This window comes from Lynx rufus, unplaced genomic scaffold, assembly GCF_022079265.1.
Source record: "Lynx rufus isolate CCGP_SWC_20201006 ecotype Redwood Valley unplaced genomic scaffold, mLynRuf1.p SCAF_11, whole genome shotgun sequence".
Lineage (NCBI taxonomy): Eukaryota > Metazoa > Chordata > Mammalia > Carnivora > Felidae > Lynx > Lynx rufus.
The window spans coordinates 24,246,068-24,269,264 of NW_025814825.1; the positions used below are offsets into that span (position 1 = coordinate 24,246,068).

At 36.1% G+C, this 23,197-nt stretch overlaps 1 protein-coding gene across 1 annotated transcript in view; it reads left to right on the forward strand.

The window, feature by feature from the left end:
• The window catches only part of CCSER2 (coiled-coil serine rich protein 2), a 196,001-nt gene that overhangs the window by 42,665 nt on the left and 130,139 nt on the right, over nt 1-23,197 (forward strand). The window contains exons 2-3 of the mRNA XM_047073063.1: nt 13,091-14,540; nt 15,702-15,898. Coding sequence (XP_046929019.1) covers nt 13,130-14,540; nt 15,702-15,898 — 1,608 coding nt within the window. The 5' untranslated portion in view covers nt 13,091-13,129. The remainder of the gene's footprint in view (nt 1-13,090; nt 14,541-15,701; nt 15,899-23,197) is intronic.

Consider the following 23,197-nt stretch of genomic DNA (forward strand, 5'->3'; position numbering starts at 1 on the left):
TAATTAATTAACATATCTCTTAAACTTGTAACATTCTGTTTCTATTTGCTGAGGAAAGAAACTGAATCCTTCCTCTTGTAGCCTTTTCACACTCCAGATTTGGCTGATTATGTCTTTAAGTTTTTAACATTTATCTGTTCCTTGTCTTGTAAATTTGTAGATCTAGAGGCTTGAATAGATTAAAATTGAGTTTGTTTGGGCAAGAATATTTCATGGATGGTCCTGTGTATGTATGTCCTTTTGTTTCATAATAGGACATTAAGATTGATTCAGATTCAGGTGTCTTTTTCAATTAATGGATTTAACAGTTATTAATGATTGCTACCTGGATATATTAATTCATTAGGGGCTGCTTGCTAACCAACACCAAGTATATCTGATTTTATTATTTTGTGATTCCATGTTTGTTTTCTGCATTCATTAGTTATGATTCTACTATGAAGAAAATTTTCATCAGCAGTTATTTGATTGCCTTGAAATATAGGAAGTATTAGTGTGAAGACTTTTAAATCTTAGAGAAACGTTTTTTACATTGAGTTATAACATACAAACAATCAAGTGCATAAATCTTAAATGATGTACCTCTTGGTGAATTTTTACATAATTGTTCACCTGAGAAACACCATCCAGATTAAGTTATAGACTGTTACCAACACCTCAGTCAATCTCTTCTCATAGAGGTAATCTTTGTTCCAAGATGTAACATGTAGAAATACATGTTTTAAGGCCTGTTTTAGACATGTTGACTTGGAAACTCTGGGGTGGCAGTGGGGCAGTAATCTTGTTTTAATAAGCCCTTCCAGGTGATTCTGATGCACACCAACATTGGTGAACCACTGCTTTGTTCTCATCTTTTTTACCATCATTAGTTTGGCTTGTTGGTTAACTGAGCATTTTTTATGTTCCATTCTATTTCCCCAAGTGCAATGGATCTTTCTCTGTGTCCTAGAGGTGAGAGGGTTTGCTGCCCCTTCCCCAGCTATTTAAGGTTTTGCTTCATAAGATAGAAGGATGCATAGAAGCCAGTGGGGCTTTGTCCTTGTCCAAGCTTAGCCTCTTATCTCCTGTATGCTTGTGCCATTGAGAGGAGGCTCTCTAATGCCTTGAACAGTAGGTTGAAGCCCTTGAAAGAGAGCTTGCTATTCCAAACTGACATTTTACTCCACATTTGGCTTTTAAGTATCCATGAAAATGTTAGCTTATTACTCCTTATGGTGATCACCTCCTTCTCATATGCTCTGCTAAAAGTGAAACTGTTAAAATGTCTTGTCTCTTCTTGGAGGATCTTAGCCCCCTTTGGAATTTGGGATTATTCCAAATTATTTGGTTGCCTTCTGATGTTGGCTCTCTGATTGGCTCAAGAAAAGTTAGGATTTTGAAGATTATCTGGCTGTTCCAGGTTGTTAGGTAGTAGTGACATTCGTTGCAGCTTTCTACAGCCTAAGTGGAAGTGACATTCTGATCTTTCTATAAATGGAACCACACTATATGTACTCTTAAGTATCTGGATTCTTTTGTTTAAAGGATCTTGCTAGATTCATCTGTATTGTTGCAAGTAACCAATAGTTAGCTCTTTTAAAAAATTACCATGTTATATTCTATTAGGTCAAAGTTACTACTAAAATTTATTTTTCTACGATATTATTCTTTCAGTACAGCTAAATCTTAACAAAATATTTCATTTTGGGATTTCATTTATTGTCTGCTGTATACTGAACAAGCTTAGGGTTGGGTAATGTGTTCAGGTGTATTAAATTTAGTCTGTGCCATATGTGAATTTATAGCCTAGCAATCTGTGTTCATGTTACACCTGTCACTCTTCTCCCTGATACTTGATCATCTATAGCCCTGTCCTCATTGCCTATTTAATTTAGGAACTTTGCTTGAGCAGGTCCAAAATACTGAAGGATTGCATGCCATGATTTTTCTATACCCAGTGTTTTATAAAATGTCTATGGTTAATTGTTATGCCTATATACTATTTTAAAAGGCAGTGCAACCACTCAGGTGTTAGGCTTGGCCATTATTCAAGCAGCTTGACATCTGTCATCTTAGCCCTCAGCACCTTAATGTCATTTGCATGCCCCACACAGTTGAGTTTTACCGGAACTAAATGATAAAATTTGGAGGGAGAGTTTTGTGGTTTGGCCAAGGGCAACTTCTCGTTTCTCTTTATCTGCCAGTATTCTCCTTGTTCCTTAAATTAAAATTTCACAAAGTGATATGCCTTGAATCTACATTTAATAACATTATTTAATGTTCCTAAGCCACAGACTAATTTAAAGCCTCTCTTTCACAAATTGTTTTGATACCTATCTGCCTGAGTAAAAAGTTGTAACCGGAGGACAGAAAGGTCAGCTTAATACAATAATGGGGCTTTGTGTTGAGCTTGATGTGCTCTTTTTAAAACTATGAACACTCTGGAATAAAGTACTGTTTTAAACCTTTACTTTTGGCTGAAGATGTCAATTTTGTTTATTTAGTTGTTGTAATCAAGCCTTGAATCAGTTTATGCCACAGATGAAAGCTAAGAGAAACAGGGTGGAAGGGATTTGGGGGAAGTGGTTGAGTAACAAAAGGTAAAAAAAGAAATTAAGATACAGTTATTTGAATGTGAAAGCACATATTAAGAAGTGACTGGTGGGGCACCTGGGTGCTCAGTCGGTAAAGCATCTGACTCTTGATTTTGACTGAGGTCATGATCTCACAGTTTATTGAGTTGGAGCCCTGAATTTGGCTTTGTGCTGAGAGTGTGGAGCATGGTTGGGATTCTATGTCTCCCTCTCTCTCTCTCTCTCTGCCCCTCCCCCACTCATGCTGTCTCTGTCTCTCTCAAATAAACGAACATAAAAATTAAAAAAAAAGTGGTTATTGGTATGCAGTCATCAGTATTGCTGTTCAGTTCATTGCTCTTGGTCTCGTTGGTGAATTTATGCCTATGTACATCCCCCAAATGCAGGCAGTTCATACCTTCTAACAAGCTATTTGAAAAACTAAAAAAAGAATGTGAGGGGGTGTTTCCTCAGATGATAAGGTAATGGATATGAAAGGAATTTGAAAAAGTGAAAGCTTCTAGTGCTCTGCAAAACTTCTCATTTAATTATACAAAGGTTCTTTGTAGTATTTATGCTTCCCTAACCTTAGTATCCAGTCCTTTCCTTCACTCGTGTCCCTAACTCTCAGTAAGCCTCTCAGAATATTTCATTCCTTTCCCAGGAAGGCAGTGTATGTGGACTCTGTAATCAGGTGGACTTGAACCTGATACTTTTTAGTAGTTTATGAATTTTTAGACAAGTATTTTATTTTTGCCTTTCTGAATCTTGGTTTATCTATTTAAAATGGGAGGAAATCCACAAGTAATGTGAATATTAAATAAGGATAGAGTGGTAAGCAGGACACATACATACATACATACATACATAATCATATGTAAAAGTAAAGTTTGCTTTTTGTCTTCCCTTCCCATCCAATTGTGGATTCCTTTTATTTTATTTATTTATTTTTGTTAAGTTTATTTATTTTGACAGAGAAAGAGTGTGTAGGCAGGGCAGAGAGAAAAGGAGAGAGACCAAATCCCAAGCAGGCTCCACGCTGTCAGCATGGAGGCAAATGAGGGGCTCTAACTCAAGAACCCCAAGGTCATGACCTGAGATGACATCGAGTCACCTGACAAGTAACCGACTGAGCCACCCAGACGCCCCTTGTTGTGGATTCCTTTTAAAAGCAACAAACAAACCAAAACCAACCCCCCCCAAAAAACTTTGATTTATTAGAAATTTATATGTAGTATAGTCAAATTATGGAAGGAGTCTAAATGTCCATCAACTGATGAATGGATGAAGAAGATGTGGTTTATATATACAATAGAATACTACTTGGCAATGAGAAAGGATGAAATCATGCCATTTGCAGCAATGTGGATGGAACTGAAAGGTATTATGCTAAGTGAAATAAGTTAGTCAGAGAAAGACATATGTTTTCACTCATATGTAGAACTTGAGAAACTTAATAGAAGACCATGGGGGAAGGGAAGGAGAAAAAATAATTTCAAACAGAAAAGGAGGGAAGCAAACCATAAGAGACTCTTAAATACAGAGAACAAACTGAGAGTGGATGGGAGGGCAGGGGAGAGGGGAAAAGGGGTAATGGGCATTGAGGAGGGCACTTGTTGGGATGAGCACTGGGGGTTGTCTGTAAGCAATGAACCACGGGAATCTACCCCCAAAACCTAGAACACACACTGTATGTTAGCCCATTTGACAATAAATTATATATATATATATATATATATATATATAGAGAGAGAGAGAGAGAGAGAGAGAGAGAGAGAAATTTATATGTAGTTTTGAATATTCAAATGTGAAATACTAATAGTGTAAATGTGCTGTACTTAAAAAAAATCATTTTACAGAAATTAAATCAGAAAATCTCAGACATTCCCAGGCCCTATGCCAGGTATTATTTTTAGTTCAGCATTAAATTAAAGCTCACAGACAATATTGAAGTGTTTCAGAGAAGATGATATCATTAGATTTTGTAGCCAACATGTACTTTTTCAAATTGTTATGACGGCATCTTTTAATCACTTAACAGACTGCATATCAGGGAAAGTACATCAGAGGTAGCATAGCTCCTAAAATGAGGCAGACTCACAATGTATGTTTTATTTTATTTCATAGTTATACAAGCAAATGTGGGAGAAAATTTCATGAATATTTAAAGATGATAGGTAGCTCATTAACTAATAAAGTGACAATATTCATAATATAGGCAGATATGGAAGCTTTACAGTTGAACTATCAGATTAGTTTATACTGAAACCACAGCCCATGATGATTAATTTTATTTATGTTATAAGCATTTGTGCATTTAGAAATCAAAAATATTTTTGATAGGAATAGTACATTTTTCTGAGTGGTGACACCCCAAACACTTTGTAGTAATAGTGCATCTTTCTTGTGGGCTTAACTTATGCCTCTAAGTTATTAATATTCTGGTGTTCTTGGGAGATAATATGCATTACTCTCATTTTAGGCAGTAAAATAGAGGAATAGAGAAGTGAAGGAATAGAATGTGCTGTCCTTAGTCTACTTGTGATAGACAAGGAAATATTAAAGCCTTTCTGATTCACAGACTGACTTACCAGAGGGCAGAATCTTTAATGTGTGTTACTTAGTGATTTGCAAAATGACCCTTATATAGAATATCATTACTAGTTTTCTTAGGGTTATCCTGAAAGTGATTGTAGGTGTGGGAGTATGTTTTGTGGTATAGACTGTTATAAAAAATAATGGCATGGAGGTCGTCTGGAATGGATATTGCCCCTGTCCTTTTTCTGGTCATGTCAGCTACTGTTGTTTGATCATGATAATTTATCATAGAGTCTGAGTTTGACTTCTGAATCTTTTTCAACATATTGCTTGAGGTAGCTCCTACCAGTTAATTACAGGCCCCTAAAACCAAGTTATTTTTCAGTCTTGACTTATCATTTATTAAATTAGCTTGCACTAAGAGATTATGAATGTACTTAAAAAGTTGAGGATCTTTTGGGGGCCCCTGGATGGCTCAGTCAGTTGAGCATCCTACTTCGGCTTGGGTCATGATCTCGCGGTTGGCAGGTTCGAGCCCTGCGTTGGGCTCTGTGCTGACAGCTCAGAGCCTGTAGCCTGCTTTGGATTCTGTGTTTCCCTCTCTCTGTCTGCCTCTCCCCTGCTTGGGCTCTGTCTGTCTCTCTCTCTTAAAAATAAATAAAATGTAAAAAAAAAAAAAAAAGTTGAGGATCTTTCAAATTTGTGGTTCCCAAAGTATGTAACTCTTAACAGGTTTACTTTCTTATGGGTTAAATAGACATGCACCACACAATTAGACAGACTAATTGGACAGACTCAACTATATTATTGGTGCAAAGGGAATAGAGAAGGATGTAAAATCAGTTTTAACTGGAAAGGTTTCTGGGTGTTAGGGATTTTGAACTTTGAGTGTGGGGCCTTCAAGGTGATCTTTACAATAGCAAAGGCAAAGAAGGTAGAAAATAAGGGATAGATTTTGGGGAATGACCAACAATGCATCTTTGGCTAAAATGTACAGTACTGCAAAGATTGTGTAGAACCAAGTAGGGAAGCTTGATCTCTATAGTGGATTTTGGGTTTTATTTTGTTGTTCCTGTGCCATGCATGATTTTTAATCAGAATGATATCAGATCTGTGCTTTAAGAAAGTAACTGTTGATAGTTTGGATGTGAAGTGAGATGGGAGACTTAATAATATAGAAGCCTTTGTAGCAACATAGAAAGAGATAATGAGGGTAAGAACTGGGAATTGTGAGTTTAGAATAGATTTTTAAAGATAAAGTTGACAAGTGAAATATTAAATTGAGGTTGAGGTCTGGTGAAATTGAAATGGTATTTATGAAGAAGTTACATTTGTTGAATAAAAAAAATCCTTTATTTTTATCCAAATATCTTTTATTTTTATGTTTTTAAGTATATTTTATAGAATATTAAACTTAATTTTGAACACATTTTTAGTTAGAACTATTAATCTGTTTTGATATTGAATAAATTGTTTTTATTTATTTATTTTAATTTTTTTTTTTCAACGTTTATTTATTTTTGGGACAGAGAGAGACAGAGCATGAACGGGGGAGGGGCAGAGAGAGAGGGAGACACAGAATCGGAAACAGGCTCCAGGCTCTGAGCCATGAGCCCAGAGCCTGACGCGGGGCTCGAACTCACGGACCGCGAGATCGTGACCTGGCTGAAGTCGGACGCTTAACCGACTGCGCCACCCAGGCGCCCCTATTTTAATTTTTTTTTAACGTTTATTTATTTTTGAGACAGAGAGAGAGAGCATGAATGGGGAAGGATCAGAGAGAGGGAGACACAGAATCTGAAACAGGCTCCAGGCTCTGAGCTGTCAGCACAGAGCCTGACGCGGAGCTCGAACTCACAGACCGCGAGATCATGACCTGAGCCGAAGTCTGCCGCTTAAACGACTGAGCCACCCAGGCGCCCCAATTGTTTTTATTTTTAAGATGCAGTTTTTTAGTTAAAACTTTTTAAATTACAAAAGTATGGGCATGTTTAAAATATTTAAATAAGAATTTAAAGGTAAAAAGAAATCTTCATGTTACCTAATTCTCTCTTCCCTAATGGTAACCACTATTAATAGGTTGTTGTATTTAAATATACATATGTGTAGGGGCGCCTGGGTGGCACGGTCGGTTGGGCATCCGACTTCGGCTCAGGTCATGATCTCACGGTCCGTGAGTTCGAGCCCTGCGTCGGGCTCTGTGCTGACCGCTCAGAGCCTGGAGCCTGTTTCAGATTCTGTGTCTCCCTCTCTCTCTGCCCCTCCCTGTTCATGCTCTGTCTCTCTCTGTCTCAAAAATAAATAAACGTTTAAAAAAAAAAAAATATATATGTGCACATACATCTTTATGTGATTTCTATCATGTTATTTTTATAAAAGTGGGATCCAGTATACAGTTTCTTAACATAGCAAAAATTAGTGTGTTCATTTACATGTCCCAAGCTGTCATCTATCTGCAGCATACAATAACAAGAAGCAAAAGCATATAAACTTGAAATTATGCTTAGTAATCAATGTTTTAGCATTCTGTCTTCCTTAGAAATGATCTAGGGAGCCAATGATTATTCATTAGTTAATTTAATTTAGTATTAGTCTAAGGTTTTAAGTTATCTTTAAAGTTCTTGAAAATTATCTGTAATCTAACACTATATAACATAATTACTGTTGCTATAAAAAGATTTGTCAGAATCATTCAATTTAAACACAGATTTGTATTTTCATAAACTTAAATGTTGTATGAGTAAGAATGGTTTATTTGATCACTAAGTTTATGTGTTCCATTAAAGTTACTTTACTTGAATAAAAATATATGCTTATGTGACCTTTAATACTGATAAAAAAAATCAGAAAATAGACTTGTTTTATTAAAACAAGTTTTGTTTTGCCAGATACTTACCTTAGTTATGTGAACTTGGTTCTTAAAACCTTTCTGAATTTCTGTACAAATAATTTTTAAAAGTATAACATATTTAAAATATTTGAAGATCAATTTTTGTATTTTTTGAGAGTTTTGGTCTTGTTCAATTTATATAAATGAATATTTATCTCTATAAGCTAATCAGAACAGTGCCGCTTATAATCTAATTTATTAATACCCTGTAGGGGTAGGAAAGTAATATGTACTTGGAATGAGAGGTAAATAACCTACCTGAGTTATAGTAGATACACAGACAGTGAGAGAGTTTTTATCGTTTCCAATTCTACAGTTTTAGCTGTGGCTACAGAGTTAACACAAACATAAAACCTGACTGTCCATGTACCATAGAGTGATTGTCCTTTCTGGTCAGCATGAAATTCTTAATTGATTTGAGCTCAGAAGAGTAAGCAGAAGAGATAAATGAATAAATGACTAATGAATCAAATTCTCCTTTTTCTTTCACCCAACACAGAATAGGTCTATGTCAACCATCAGGGATCAGTAAATGGCAGTCCATGACATCAAACTCTCAATTGTTACAAAGTGATTTTTTTTTCTGCCTGCATCCCTGGAGAATTATTTCTTTATCCTCGATGCTTTATTAACTTAATCTAGATATGTACTTAGATCTATGGTTGATTTTATTTTTCCTTCTGTTCTGTGGATTTTTTTTCTCCTTTATTTTAGGGATATTTTCTGTTATGTCTACTTGCTTTTTCTCTTCTATTTAGTTATTCTACTTCAGGGATACTAATTATCTTTCTGTTCAATCTCTGCCCTACATCTTCTATCTAAGTGCTTTGATACTTTTGTCTTTTTTTCTCCTGACTACTCAGGTTATTTTAAGATTTTTCTCCTTGCCAATTAGTTTGATTTTCAGTCTTTGGTTCTTTACTTCTTAATTGATTTCCTTAGCTCTATAGCTTCTTTTCAACTTACCTATTTTGCCTTTTTATCTTTGAATTCTTGTTTTATTAAATGTGTGTTCTTATTAAGTTGTTCTCTGTTACAAAGAACTCACTGGGGACTTTATTTCCTTGTTACATTTTTCTTCTTTCTGGATTCTTCCTTTGTCTGCTTGCTATAGCTGTTGTTTCTCTCCTTCCTTCTACTCCCTTGTTTATGTAGTTGTGTGGCCACTTCTTTTTGTCTCTCTAGGTAAAGACTTGACTAGCTAGATCAAGACTTTGTATTTGCTCTGATATAACATAGGTGAATTCCCATTGATGCCTTTGTCACTTGAACTGTGACTTTGTCTCCTTTTTTTACTGCACCCCTTCAGTATACTTTTGGAGCAGTTGTATGTTGTTCTCTGTCTGCTTCTCTGTGGTTGAAGGGCGTAAGGTGGTGTTGCGGAGAGAACTTTTCTGGTGCCCCAGCCTCTTCTGTCTCCTTAAGTGTTCTGTACTGGTCTCACTCCATCCTGCTGAGGGTGTAATATAATTTTAGGGGCTTCAGATCCTTCCTTCAAATCAGATTAGTGCCTTGGAAGTTGATGGGTTCTGGTGCCACTGGGCCTCAGCTGGAGTTTCAGAGCTTCTGTGCTGAAGATGTTTTCCTGGACTTTTCTAGGGACTGTCAAACCAGATATTTCTATCCAAACTGGAGGATGTTTATTAAAACTTTGAAGTTTTAGCATCTCACCTATTTTTCCCATTGATGCTTTCAGGCAGTGTCATCAGGCTAGGAACCAGACCACATTGTGCAGAAATCTTTTTCTGGCTAGCACTTTTTAAAGTTTAGAGGCACTTAGTTTTAAATAATTTTTGTTTGACTGCAGCTAGCTGGTGGGTTTTTGGGTAAAAATTATACATACATACACGTATTTATATTCTTTCTCTTTTATTAGTTATGGGAGATGAGAAGTTCTATAATTCTGCTTTACCCTACCAACTTTACTTGAAAGTCTGTATGGTTTCCTTAATATTTGCTTTCGACATGATTAATAATACAGATGTACTTTAGAAACTCTTAATTTTTAAGGTATAGGGATGGGTTGGAATAAATTTTTTTAATTAAAAAATAAAACAAACAAATTAAAGACAGTGTTGTAAGATAATTTTAAAAACCATCAGAGACCCTAGGCATGTGTTTTTCTTTTATTCACATTCTGTGCTTGTGTATGCTTTTACAGATTTTTATATAATCACAGAGTATCTAGTGAGCAGTAAGCATATAGCATATTATATTTCTGCTAATGTTAGGGTAAACACTTTAATTTTTATCTCATCTTTGTAATCTCATCATGTAGCAATGATATGTCATACCTTATTAAACAGTTCCTCAAATAAAGGACACTAGTTGTTTTTAGTTATATGCCCTTTTATGTACATTGAACCTTTGGGAGTTTGTTTTGTGTTACCTTTAAAATAAATTTGGGAGGTTGAGATTAGTGGACTAATTAACTTTATTAAATCATACTTTTCACCGTGGCACTAACTGTGCAGACCGTTTATATTACTAGTTGAGATAGTTGCTTAAAATTATAGCTGATAGCTCCACCCTTAATGTCGGACTTTTTTGTGTGCTATTGTATTCTTTTCCTACATCCTACCATGATCTTATTTAAAAAAAATTTTTTTAATGTTTTTATTTATTTTTGAGACCGAGAGAGACAGAGCATGAGCAGGAGAAGGGCAGAGAGAGAGGGAGACACAGAATCTGAAGAAGGCTCCAGACTCTGAGCTGTCAGCACAGAGCTCGATGCAGGGCTCAAGCTCACGGACTGTGAGATCATGACCTGACTTGAAGTCGGATGCTTAACCAACTGAGCCACCCAGGCGCCCCTAAATTTTTAAAAAAAAAATTTTTTTTTAACGTTTATTTATTTTTGAGACAGAGAGAGACAGAGCATGAATGGGGGAGGGTCAGAGAGAGGGAGACACAGAATCCGAAACAGGCTCCAGGCTCTGAGCTGTCAGCACAGAGCCCGACGCAGGGCTCGACCTCACGGACCGCGAGATCATGACCTGAGCCGAAGTCGGACGCTCAACCGACTGAGCCACCCAGGCACCCCACTAAATTTTTTTTTAGTATTTATTTTTGAGAGAGAGAGAGACAGAGTGTGAGTGGGGGAGGGGTACAGAGAGAGGGAGACACAGAATCCGAAACAGGATCCAGGCTCTGAGCTGTCAACACAGAGCCCGGCGGGGGGCTCGAACTCACGGACTATGAGATCATGACCTGAACTGAAGTCTGATGCCAATTGACTGTGCCACCCAGGCGCCCCATCCTACCATGATTTTAGTAATGAATTTTAAAAATGAATTTTAAAAATTATTCCAGTTTTTATAAGATCACGTATGCTTTAAAAATTAACAAAATCATGGGGCGCCTGAAGGCTCAGTTGGTTAAGTGTCTGACTCTTGATTTCAGCTCAGGTCATGATGTCACAGTTGGTGAGCCTGCTCCCTGCATCGGGCTCTGCACTGAGAGTGCAGAGCCTGTTTGGGATTCTGTCTCTCCTCTCTCTGCCCTTCCTCTGCTCTCTCTGTCTCTTAATCTCTCTCTCTCTCTCTCTCTCTCTCAAGATAAATTAAAAAAAAAATGAACAAAATCACATTTTCTTATTTTTGTAATAATTCCATTTTTATTCATGATTTTATCTATTTGGGTCATCTCCCTTTTCTTTTTGAGAAGCCTGGCTAGAGGTTTATCAATTTTGTTTAGTTTTTCAAAAAAGCAACTCTTGGTTTCATTGATCTGCTCTACAGTTTTTTTAGATTCTATATTGTTTATTTTTGCTCTGATCTTTATTATTTCTCTTCTTCTGCTGGGTTTGGGGTGTCTTTGCTATTCTGATTCTAGTTCCTTTAGGTATGCTGTTAGATTTTGTATTTGGGACTTTTCTTGTTTCTTGAGATAGGCCTGGATTGCAATGTATTTTCCTCTCAGGACTGCCTTCGCTGCATCCCAAAGCATTTGGATTGTTGTATTTTCATTTTCATTTGTTTCCATATATTTTTTAATTTCTTCTCTAATTGCCTGGTTGACCCATTCATTCTTTAGTAGGATGTTCTTTAAGGCTTTTGGAGGTTTTCCAGACTTTTTCCTGTGGTTGATTTCAAGCTTCATAGCATTGTGGTCTGAAAGTGTGCATGGTATGATCTCAGTTCTTTTATACTTATTAAGGGCTGTTTTGTGACCCAGTATGTGATCTATCTTGGAAAATATTCCATGTGCACTCGAGATGAAAGTGTATTCTGTTGCTTTGGGATTCAGAGTTCTAAATACATCTGTCAAGTCCATCTGATCCAATGTATCATTCAGGGCCCTTGTTTCTTTATTGATCCTGCGTCTAGATGATCTATCCGTTGTTGTAAGTGGAGTATTAAAGTCCCCTGCAATTACCACATTCTTATCAATAGGGTTGCTTATGTGATTAATGTTTGTGATTAATTGTTTTATATATTTGGGGGCTCCCATATTCGGTGCATAGACATTTATAATTGTTAGCTCTTCCTGATGGATAGACCCTGTAATTATTATATAATGCCCTTCTTCATCTCTTGTTACAGCCTTTAATTTAAAGTCTAGTTTGTCTGATATAAGTATGGCTACCCCAGCTTTCTTTTGACTTCCAGTAGCATGATAGATAGTTCTCCATCCCCTCACTTTCAATCTGAAGGTGTCCTCAGGTCTAAAACGAGTCTCTTGTAGACAGCAAATAGATGGGTCTTGTTTTTTTATCCATTCTGACATTTTCTTAGTTTTAAAGGCGATAATATTGTCCAAAGTGAAAAAATAATTTGGATTGAAATTGGAAGGTGTGCTATAGAAGTATTTCTTTTTTTAAAAACACAGTCAACATCGGTAGTCTAATTTTATTATTTCTGGATTATGCTATCACTGTGCATAGCCCAAGTTTATAAAAGTGTTTATAAAAATGTTCTTTGCTTTCTCCTAACATTAATTTATTAATTTAATTAGTGCATTCAATATTTATAAAGAATTTTTTAGGAATCATAAGTAGCTTTTGTGCTTTGATCATTTAATTGTCTAAGAATATATATTCTTATTATGTAATACCCCATGTAATTGTGCTTATTTGGGAATGTTTAATCTACTTTTTTTGTCTCCTCAGATTCTGTCAAATTTTAAGAACAAATGCACCTTATAGCTCATGGAAGAAAAAACACAAATCAAGTCATTTTTGGGTTCCAAGTTGCCAAAGTATGGAACAAAATCTGTGAGAAGTACACTACAGCCAATGCCCAATGGGACACCTGTTAATTTATTGGGAACTTCCAAGAGTGGCAATGTCAAAAGTTACATCAAAAATAATGGCTCTGATTGCCCATCATCCCATTCATTTAATTGGAGAACGACAACTAAATACCAGCTTAGTGCACAAAGTGCTGAAGAGCGTAATAGTACTCAAACTTCACATGATAAAGTGATTGATCCTGAAAAACATGTACCTACTCAAGGAATGTTTGATAAAAATGGGATAAAGGGAGGCTTGAAAAGTATTTCTTTACTTACATCAAAGTTAGCAAAACCATCCACTATGTTTGTGTCATCTACAGAGGAGTTAAACCAAAAGTCTTTGTCTGGACCATCTAGTTTGGGTAAATTCACCAAAGGCACATTATTAGGAAGGACTTCATATTCTTCAGTCAATGCTCCAAAATCGCAGTTGAATGGATTGTATGGAAACCGTTCATCTGGTAGCATACAAAGGCCTAGAGCAAACTCCTGTGCCACCAGAAGCACTTCTGGAGAAGGCTTAGCACAATCCCTAGACAATATTAAATCTCTTACTTGTGAAAAAATGGTGAGGTCACAAAGTTTTTCACATTCCATTCAAAACTCATTCCTTCCACCTTCATCTATAACCAGATCACATTCCTTCAATAGAGCTGCAGATCTTACAAAGCCTTATCAGAACCAACAGCTACCCATTAGAGTGCCTCTGAGGTCCAGTATGCTAACAAGAAATTCCCGGCAGTCAGAAGTACTCAATGGGAATGATCATTTAGGGTATGGATTTAATAGGCCTTATGCTGCTGGTGGAAAGAAGCTGGCTTTACCAAATGGCCCAGGTGTAACATCCACGTTGGGTTATAGGATGGTTCATCCCTCTCTACTGAAATCTAGCCGACCTCCATTTTCTGGGACTATCACAGTTGATGGTAATAAAAATTCACCTGCTGATACATGTGTAGAGGAAAGTGCTGCACTTATGGCTAAGGACAGAGCTACTAGTAAAGACCAAGAACTAATTGAAAATGATAGTTACAGAACAGAGAATGACCAGACCATGAAGCATGATACTAAAATTAGATACCTGAGTGATGATGTGGATGATATTTCTTTGTCTTCTTTGTCGTCTTCTGATAAAAATGATTTAAGTGAAGACTTTAGTGATGATTTTATAGATATAGAAGACTCCAACAGAACTAGAATAACTCCAGAGGAAATTTCTCTCAAAGAAGAAAAGCATGAAAACGTACCACCGAAGGATATATTTGATTCCCCAAAGGAAAATGAAAAAAGTAAAACTGATGAGTGGATAGATATAAGTGTCTCTGGTAAATATTAATATCCTTAAATTTGTTTGGTTTCTCCTAGATAATATAACTGAACTTAGGATTAGCTTTTGAATAATTCCAAGGTACTGTCAGTTTCATGGAGGGATGGATCTAGATAAAATTGGGTCAGGGCAACATTTATCTTCCTTGTGACTTTTGCTTCTGGTCCTATTTTTCACTATTTAAAACAATGTCAATAAAAACACTCTTACCCTAATGTATCTTACCTTTTTCTTCATTGACTGTCATGCATTGACATGTCATGCATGTCATGCAACTTTTCTTGCTTCAAAGTTTTTTTCTTTTTCCCCACTTCCCTCAACAGTGGCATGCTATTTTAAACCATCTCTTCCTTTACAGTAATAGATCCTATTTGTTTAGAGTAAACCTATACCAAAGGGTAAATGAGCTAATGTTTTAATATAGGTTATGTCCAATGTAATACATATTTTTATCCTCGGAAATTTTCATTTTTTTAAAGGAGGACTTAGATTTCTTGTTTAGCAAAATATTATTGTTATAATAATTATATTATATTGTTATATAATAGTAATAAGTGAGATTAGCACCTGTTAAACATTTCTGCTTGTACTTGGTTATACTGGCACTGAAAGTCTGGAGAAAATGTATCTCTGCCCATATAACCTGAATAAAGATCAAACTGAAGGAATTGGGGATAGACTTGTGATCTGGTCAAGGGCCTGGGCCATGCCTAAAGATAGGCATAAACCCTTGCCTATTTGAGGGTCTTCTAGTTAGAAGTGATTGCCAGAACAAGTATTTCCCTTACAAGGAGGCAACCCTGAACTTGAATGATATATACTTAGTAAGGAGTTTCCTGGCCAGTGTGTAAAAGTAAATATCTTAGGAAATATTAAAAGAAATGAGGCTTTATTTATAATTCTAGAAATGTTGGAGAAGTGAAAGATGGCTCAATGAATTTTCTTCATGTGTATTGGGAAACATTTCAGTAAGTTATTTAAGATTTTGCCTCCTGATTTTTTTGTTTTTTAGAACTTAGAAAATTCTATAGTTACTGATACCTTTTTGCCAACTTTTTTGTTATAACGAATTATTAGAGCTTATATTTTTAGAACCTGAGAAATATATTTTTGTGAATTAATAACTTTTTTTCTTTCTCTTTTAAAAAATCAATTGAAGACAGGAGTGAATGTACAAAACATACTTCTGGGAATAACTTGATTTCACCAGATACAGATTACAGAGCTGGTTCTTCATTTGAGCTCTCTCCATCTGATAGCTCTGATGGAACATACATGTGGGATGAAGAGGGCTTGGAGCCCATTGGAAATGTACATCCAGTTGGGAGCTATGAGTCCTCGGAAATGAACAGCATAGTACGTATGGATTTATATATCCTTTTGAAAGATTTTCTTTACCTTACTATGTAAAGACTTGTAATACTGACTAGATTTTCTTAAGTTTATGAATTAGCTCTCCTAGTTTAAGAAAACGAAATTTGTATCTGTCAAGGGCCTATAAAACATCTGACCTTAATACATAATAAAGCATATATTTGTGTCACATGACACTTAAGTTAAATATACTCTCATACGTATTTGTAATATATACACATATATAGGTAGATAGATATACTGTATTCAGGTTAAGCTAAGCTACTGGTTCTCAAAGTCAGGGAGGAAGGCAGTGTCTGGTCTGGAGCTAATTTTGGTAGTTATATTGAGGGGTGCTACTGACAAATAGTGGGTAGATGCCAGGAATGCTGCTTAATGTCCTAAAGTGGCATAAGACAACACCCACAGCAAAGGGTTATTCATCCCAAGATGTCAGTAGTGCCTCTGTTGAGAAATCCTGGACTAGGCTATGCTGAGGTAACAGTTAAGTGCCAACTCAGTGGCTTAACATAATAAAAGCTTATTTTTTTTTACTATTTCAGAGTCTGTCGTAGGTCTGGAAAACTCTATAGGGTAACTGTCTTCAGTGTTTTAAGCTGCTTTCATCTTCATCATCACCAAAAGAAGGTGGCTTCACCATCTCCTTTTGAGGTCACATCTTTTCACTGGTATAGAGGAAGAGTGCTGCTGGTCTGATAAATGCAATTACTTGCCTTGGCCTGCAGATGGCACATGGTACTTTCACACACAACCTGTTGATCCTAACTAATTTTAGGTACTAACTCCGCAGAAGTGTAATTTTCCTGTGTGCCTGGAAGGCAAGGGAACCAGATTTGAGGGAGCACTAGAAGACCTACCATATATTTTTATGTGTGTATTTTAAGAGACATTGCAAGTAATGTGGCTCATATGCCGTAGGAGTAAAGTGTGGTTTGTGTGGTTGCAGTGATTCACTGTAATTATTCATTATATAAAATATGATTTTACAGTAGTTGTATGGGAAACTTGGTAGTCTTTTGGATATATTAAGTTCCAAGTGGATTTCAGGCAGTGTAATTTTCAACACTGTCGTAAACCTGTGACTTCGGAAAAACAAAAATTGTTATCAGAGGCTTGTTAAATTGCACATAGGGAGGACACACATTTTAATTTAGAGAGAGTATCTCTATCTCACTAGATAAAGGAAACTTAGAAAAGATTACAGGGGCACCTGGGTGGCTCAGTCAGTTAAGCATTTGACTCTTGGTTTGGGCTAAGGTCATGATCTCACAGTTTGTGGGATCAAGACCCATGTCCAGCTCTGTGCTGACTACATAGAGCCTGCTTGGGATTCTGTCTTTCCTCTCTCCCTTGATCATTCCCCGCATGTGCGCACGCTCTGGCATGTGCTGTCTCTCTCTCTTTCTCTCTCTCTCAAAATAAATAAATGAACATTAAAAGAAAAGAAAAGATTACAGTTTGGGGCCGCATGTGCTTTCTTACAAGGACTTTTTAAAGCGAATATGATCGAAATGGGGATAAAAATTGTTTCCAGCAGATGGCAGCAATAATCCACTTTAGTACTGGACATTTTTCAGAGATTCTCACTATTTTCAGTTAACTGTTCCTGTAACTTAATGATGAAATAGCCTCTAAAAGAGTTCAGAATGCACTTGAATTGACCATTCGTCTTTAAGTTCATAAATCTTCTGACCTAAGAGGAAAAAAGTCTGAGATAGTTTGGAGGATTGATGGCAAATGTTGAAACAGTGTTAAGATCTCGTTGTGACAGTGGATTTACCATTTTTGTTCCAAAATTCTATCAGTTTTTTGCTTTTTATATTTTTAATGTATTTTGTTAGGTGTGTACTTGTTCAGAATTGTTTTCTTTGTGAAATAGGACTTAAAGTCATAATTTAGTGATCTTCTCTATTACTCATGCTTTTTGTCTTAAAGCGTTTCCCCCCCAGATATTGTATATTATATCAGTTTTATTTATGTATTTTTCATCCTTTTACCATGAACCTTTTTGATACATAGCAAATAAGTTATAATTTTTTTAAAAAATTACAATATCTCTTTTTCTTTTAACCAGTGAATTTAGTCTTTTTATGTTTGTAGTTATTGATATACTTGGACTTCATTCTGCCATCTGAAACTTTTTGTTTCTTTTTCTCCTTTTTTCCCCTAAAATAGTTCAAATAAATATTTATAACTTAATCCACAAGGAGCTTAACATATTCTCATTTTTCTTGGTCTCCCCATCCCTCTCATCTAAGCCCATGTCCTTCCTTCCCCCCGATTCCCCAACCACCATCATGGTTGTTCCTTACAAGTGTTCATTCCAGTCTAGGTCGAAACAAGGAACTCTATACATATTGGCTTTTTAAAAAGTATTTTATTTCATTGTTACAAATGGCACCACTTTTAAAATTTTATTTTCTAAGTTTTTGTTGTATGTGCAAATATACTTAATTTTTGTATTTTGAGCTGTTTTTCCAGTGATCTTGGTGAATTCACTTATTAGTTTTAATAATTTGCCTATGGATGTTTTTGAAATTTCTACATATACTATGCAGTCATAACCATTTGCACAGTCTCCATCTCCCATCCTCCCTTTTATTGCACTTGTTAGGACCTCCAACATAATGTCGAGTTGAAATGGTGATAGAATTTCAGCCAAGTTTTAATAGTCCACCATTAAAATTTCTGTGTGTGTGGGTGTATATGTGTATGGGGGGATGATTATAGATATCTTTAATCAGATTAAGGAAGTTCCCTTCTATTTCATTTACTGATTTTTTTTGAGTAGATGCTAATTTTTCTCTTCATCTATTAAAATGATAAAAATATTTTCCTGTTATATGTTATATATTTTCTGTTGGTGTAAATAGATTACATTTCTTGATTTTCAAATATTACATTTCTTGATTTTGAATATTGATATTCAAATATTTTCTTTCCATTCCAGGAATAAATTCACTTGGTTATGATGTGTTATTATTTTAAATGTTGTTGGACTTGACATTCTAATAGTTTATTTATATTTTTTTGCATTTATGTTTATGAGCAAGATGGCTTTGTTTTTCTTTAGTTTTCTTTTCACATGTGGTATCTGGGTTGTGCTAGCTTCATGAATGAGTTGAGAAGTCTTTCCTGTTTTTTTGCCCTTTCAAGGAATTTATGTATAATTGATGTTACCTCTTTCTTAAATGTCTACAATTCACCAAATGAAGCCTTTTGGACCTGGAGTTTTCTTTGTGAGGGTTTTTTAATGGCAGATATAATGTTTTTGGTTTTTTGTTTTTTTTTTTTAAGTAGGCTTCATTCCTAGCACCAAGCCCAGTGCAGGGCTTGAACTCACCATCCCGAGATCAAGGCCTGAGCTGAGATCAAGAGTCCGATGCTTAACTTACTGAGCCACCCAGGTGTCCCAGAAATGTACATATAAATCTTAATGAGCATATCTACTTAAAACATTTTATCTGCTGAGGCGTCTGGGTGGCTCAGTAGGTTAAGTGTCCGACTCTTGGTCTCAGCTCAGGTCTTGATCTCAGGGTGGTGAGTTCAAGCCCTGCGTTGGGCTCCAGGCTGGGCACGAAGCCTACTTAAAGGAAAGAAAAAAAAAGGATTTGTATGTATATTTCTTCTTGTGTTGCTTTTTGAGAATTTGTCTATTTTGTCTAAGTTGTCATTTATTGGTGAAAGTTACTCAAGATTATCTTATCTTTTAACATCTTTACAGTCTTATAGTGATGTCTACTCTTTCATTCCTGATATTGATAATTGGTGTTTCCTCTCTTTTTGTTCATTTCAAAGAGCAAAATTTGGGTTTTCCTGATTTCTCTCTTTTGTTTACTTTTTTTCCTGTTTTATTGATTTTTAGGTCATATCTTTCTTTCCTTCCTTCCATGTTTTTTAAAAATTTTTTTTTATGTTGTATTTATTTTTGAGAGCAAGAGAGAGCATGAGTGGGGGAGGGGCATAGAGAGAGGGAGACACAGGATCCAAAACAGGCTCCAGGTTCTGAGCCATCAGCACAGAGTCTGATGTGGGGCTCAAACTCACCATGAGATCATGACCTGAGCCAAAGTTGGACACTTAACCAACTGAGCCACCCAGGCACCCCAATTTTATTTCTTTTTTTCACCCAAAATTCTTAACATGGAAATTAGAGCATTGATTTTCAGCCTTTGTTTTACTATTATTATATACATTGATTTTCTTAAAAAAATTTTTTTTAACGTTTATTTATTATTGAGAGACAGAGAGAGACAGAGCATGAGCATGGGAGGAGCAGAGAGAGGGGAGAGAGCCTGAAGCAGGCTCCTGACTCTGAGCTGGCAGCAACAGAGCCCGAATGTGGGGCTCAAACTCACAAATCGTGAGATTATGACCTGAGCCAAAGTCGGACGCCCAACTGACTGAGCCACCCAGGCACCCCTATGCATTGGTTTTTATAAAGAGAAGGCTTTATTATATAGTAAATGATGCATTGAATAGCACCTTAATAGTAAATATAATAGCAAGTTTCTTCTAATGTGCCTTGCTTTAAAACAGTGAATTCTGAAGCACCTGGGTGGCTCAATTGGTTGAGCATCTGCCTGGATTTCAGCTCAGGTCATGATCTCATGGTTTGTGAGTTCAAGCCCCACGTCAGGTTCTGCACTGATAGTGCAGAGCCTGCTTGGGATTCTCTCTCTTCTCTCCCTTTCTCTCCGCCCCTCCCCCACTGTGTGCACATGTGCTTTCTCAAATAAATATTAAAAAAACCCAATGAATTCTAAGTCATGTTATATAGGCCATCTTATTTTTTCTTTCCTTTTTTTAAATCTTTAGTGCATTTGTGTATTTGTGAACAATAAATAATATTGTTTTTTATGTGTTTTTACAACTTATGTAAGTGATACATGATGGTCTGCAACTTTTTTCCCCTTAGTTTTATGTTTTTGTGATACATGTGTATTATGTGTAAGTTAATTCATTTTTACTGCCATATAATATGTATAATATGCTGTATAATATCTCTTAAATATACTATTTTTTTCTCTCTGTTCCCTTGCTATTGAACATTTGAGCTATACCTCACTAAATAATAATAATAATAATAATAATAATAATATTTAAATAGTGCAGCAGCAAACATTCTTACTCATGTCTCTGATCATATATGTTAGGGTTTCTTTAGGATATAAACCTTAAGAATAACATTACTGGATCAGAACATATATGGATCTTCAACTTTATTAGATGCTGCCAAATATCTTCCTAAAATGCTTTTGTCAATTTATCCTTCCCATCAATGAAGAAAGAGTTCTATTGTTCCTCATATTCACCGCACTTGCTATTATCTGACTAAAATTTTAGCCAGTCTGGTGAGTATGGAAGTGTGTGTCATGTAATTTGCATTTATATTATTATTTATCATTTTTCCCATATATTTCCTGGCTGTTTGGTTTCATTTTATGTGAATTACTTAGTTACTTTGCTGATTTTTCTGTTGTGTTCCTTTGCCTTGTTCTTACTGATAAAGGAAATTTTATGTTGTCTGACTTTAATTCTTGTTAAATGTATCATAGTGTCTCAGCCAGTGGCTTTTAACTTTGTTTTTTGTGCCTTTTACTATTTCTAGTTTTAAATTTTCATGAAATTGAATTTAGCAGTTCTTTCTTTATGGTTTTTACCGTGCCTCTGTGTGTGTGTGTGTGTGTGTTTGTGTGTGTGTGTGTGTGTCTTTGTGTAAGACATTCTTTCCCATCCTAGGACCATACCGGTATTTTGCATATTGAGAGGCAATATAGCACAGTGATTAAGAGCCAGGGCTCTGGAACAAGCTAAATTAAAAATCTCATTTCTGTCATGTATTAGCTGTGGATCCTTGGATTCTCTATGTTCACTCCTTTTTTTATAAAATGGAGATAATAATAGTACCTACCTCTCAGGCTGATTTTAGGAACGACATGCCTAAATAGTGTGGTAGCCATGTGATACTGGTAGTTGAGTATTTTGACTATCATCTCTGACTGTCTCATGTAGTTGCTGTAAACATTAAATAAGGTCATACATATACTTAGTGCCAGGAATATAGCAAGAGCTCAGTACATGTTAGCTATTTATTGTTTTATTATCTTCTAGTTATTTTAATTGTTCCACATTTAAGACTTTGCTCCATTTGAGGTTGGTATGAGGCATAATAATTTATCCTTATTAATACATCTTCATAATATACTTGGGGTACTGTGGAGAAAAAGGTTGATGGGGCTCCTGGGTGGCTCAGTCAGTTAAGCGGCCAACTCTTGGCTTTGACTCAGGTCATGATCTCAGGGTTCTTGAGTTCAAGCCTCACCTTGGGCTCTGCACTTACAGCATGGAGCCTGCTTCGGATCTTTTGTTTCCCTTGCTCTACCCCTCCCCAACTCATTCCCCCCTCTCTCTCTGTCTCCCTCTCCCTCTCTCTCAAATAAATGTTAAAAAAAAAAGTTGGGGGGGGTTAACATTGTAGCCCTAATACTGCCTATCCTTAAAAAGGCAGGCTGTTTCCTTAAACAGTTTCCTACAGTGATAAAAAATCTTTCCCTAAATAAAAGTGGCTCATTGTACCTGAAACGTTTGTACAAATAATGTAGTTTATACTGGACACTTGCTTTTGTTCAGAGATTCTGGAGTTGTATACATGCTGGGCAGAGGATGCCCATGTGACCAACTCCCAATTTAAATCACCTCGTTTCTTAGGAACATTCATAATAGACAACACATACATTTATTTATTTGTTTGTTTGTTTGTTTGTTTAAGTTTATTTATTTTGAAAGAAAGACAAGCAGGGGAGGGACAAGATGGGGAGGGGGAGAGGGAGAGAATCCCAAGCAAGCTCTACGCTGCCACACAGAGCTGAACTCTCGTGAGTTCTCAAACTCATGAACCAAGAGATCATGACCTGAGCCAAAACCAAGAGTTGGATGCTTAACCAACTGAGCCACCCAGACACCCCTAGACAACTCTTTTAATTTGTTGTCACAACTTTTGGGCATTGAGAAATTAAGCACATCCTGTGTGACTGCACTGGGAGAGGACTTTTTCCTTCAACTTTGCCCCATGTTTGCTTCTTTTGTATTGCATCCTTTTTCTAGAACACATCTTAGCTGTGAATATGACTATATGCTATGTCCTGTGAATCCTCATGAATCATCTAACCTGGGGGTGGTATTGAGGACTCCGACACAGCTACTGATTCAAAGTTATCTTTGTTCACTGAATGACCGTATATATGTGTATATATATATATTTTTTTTGAAGTATAATTA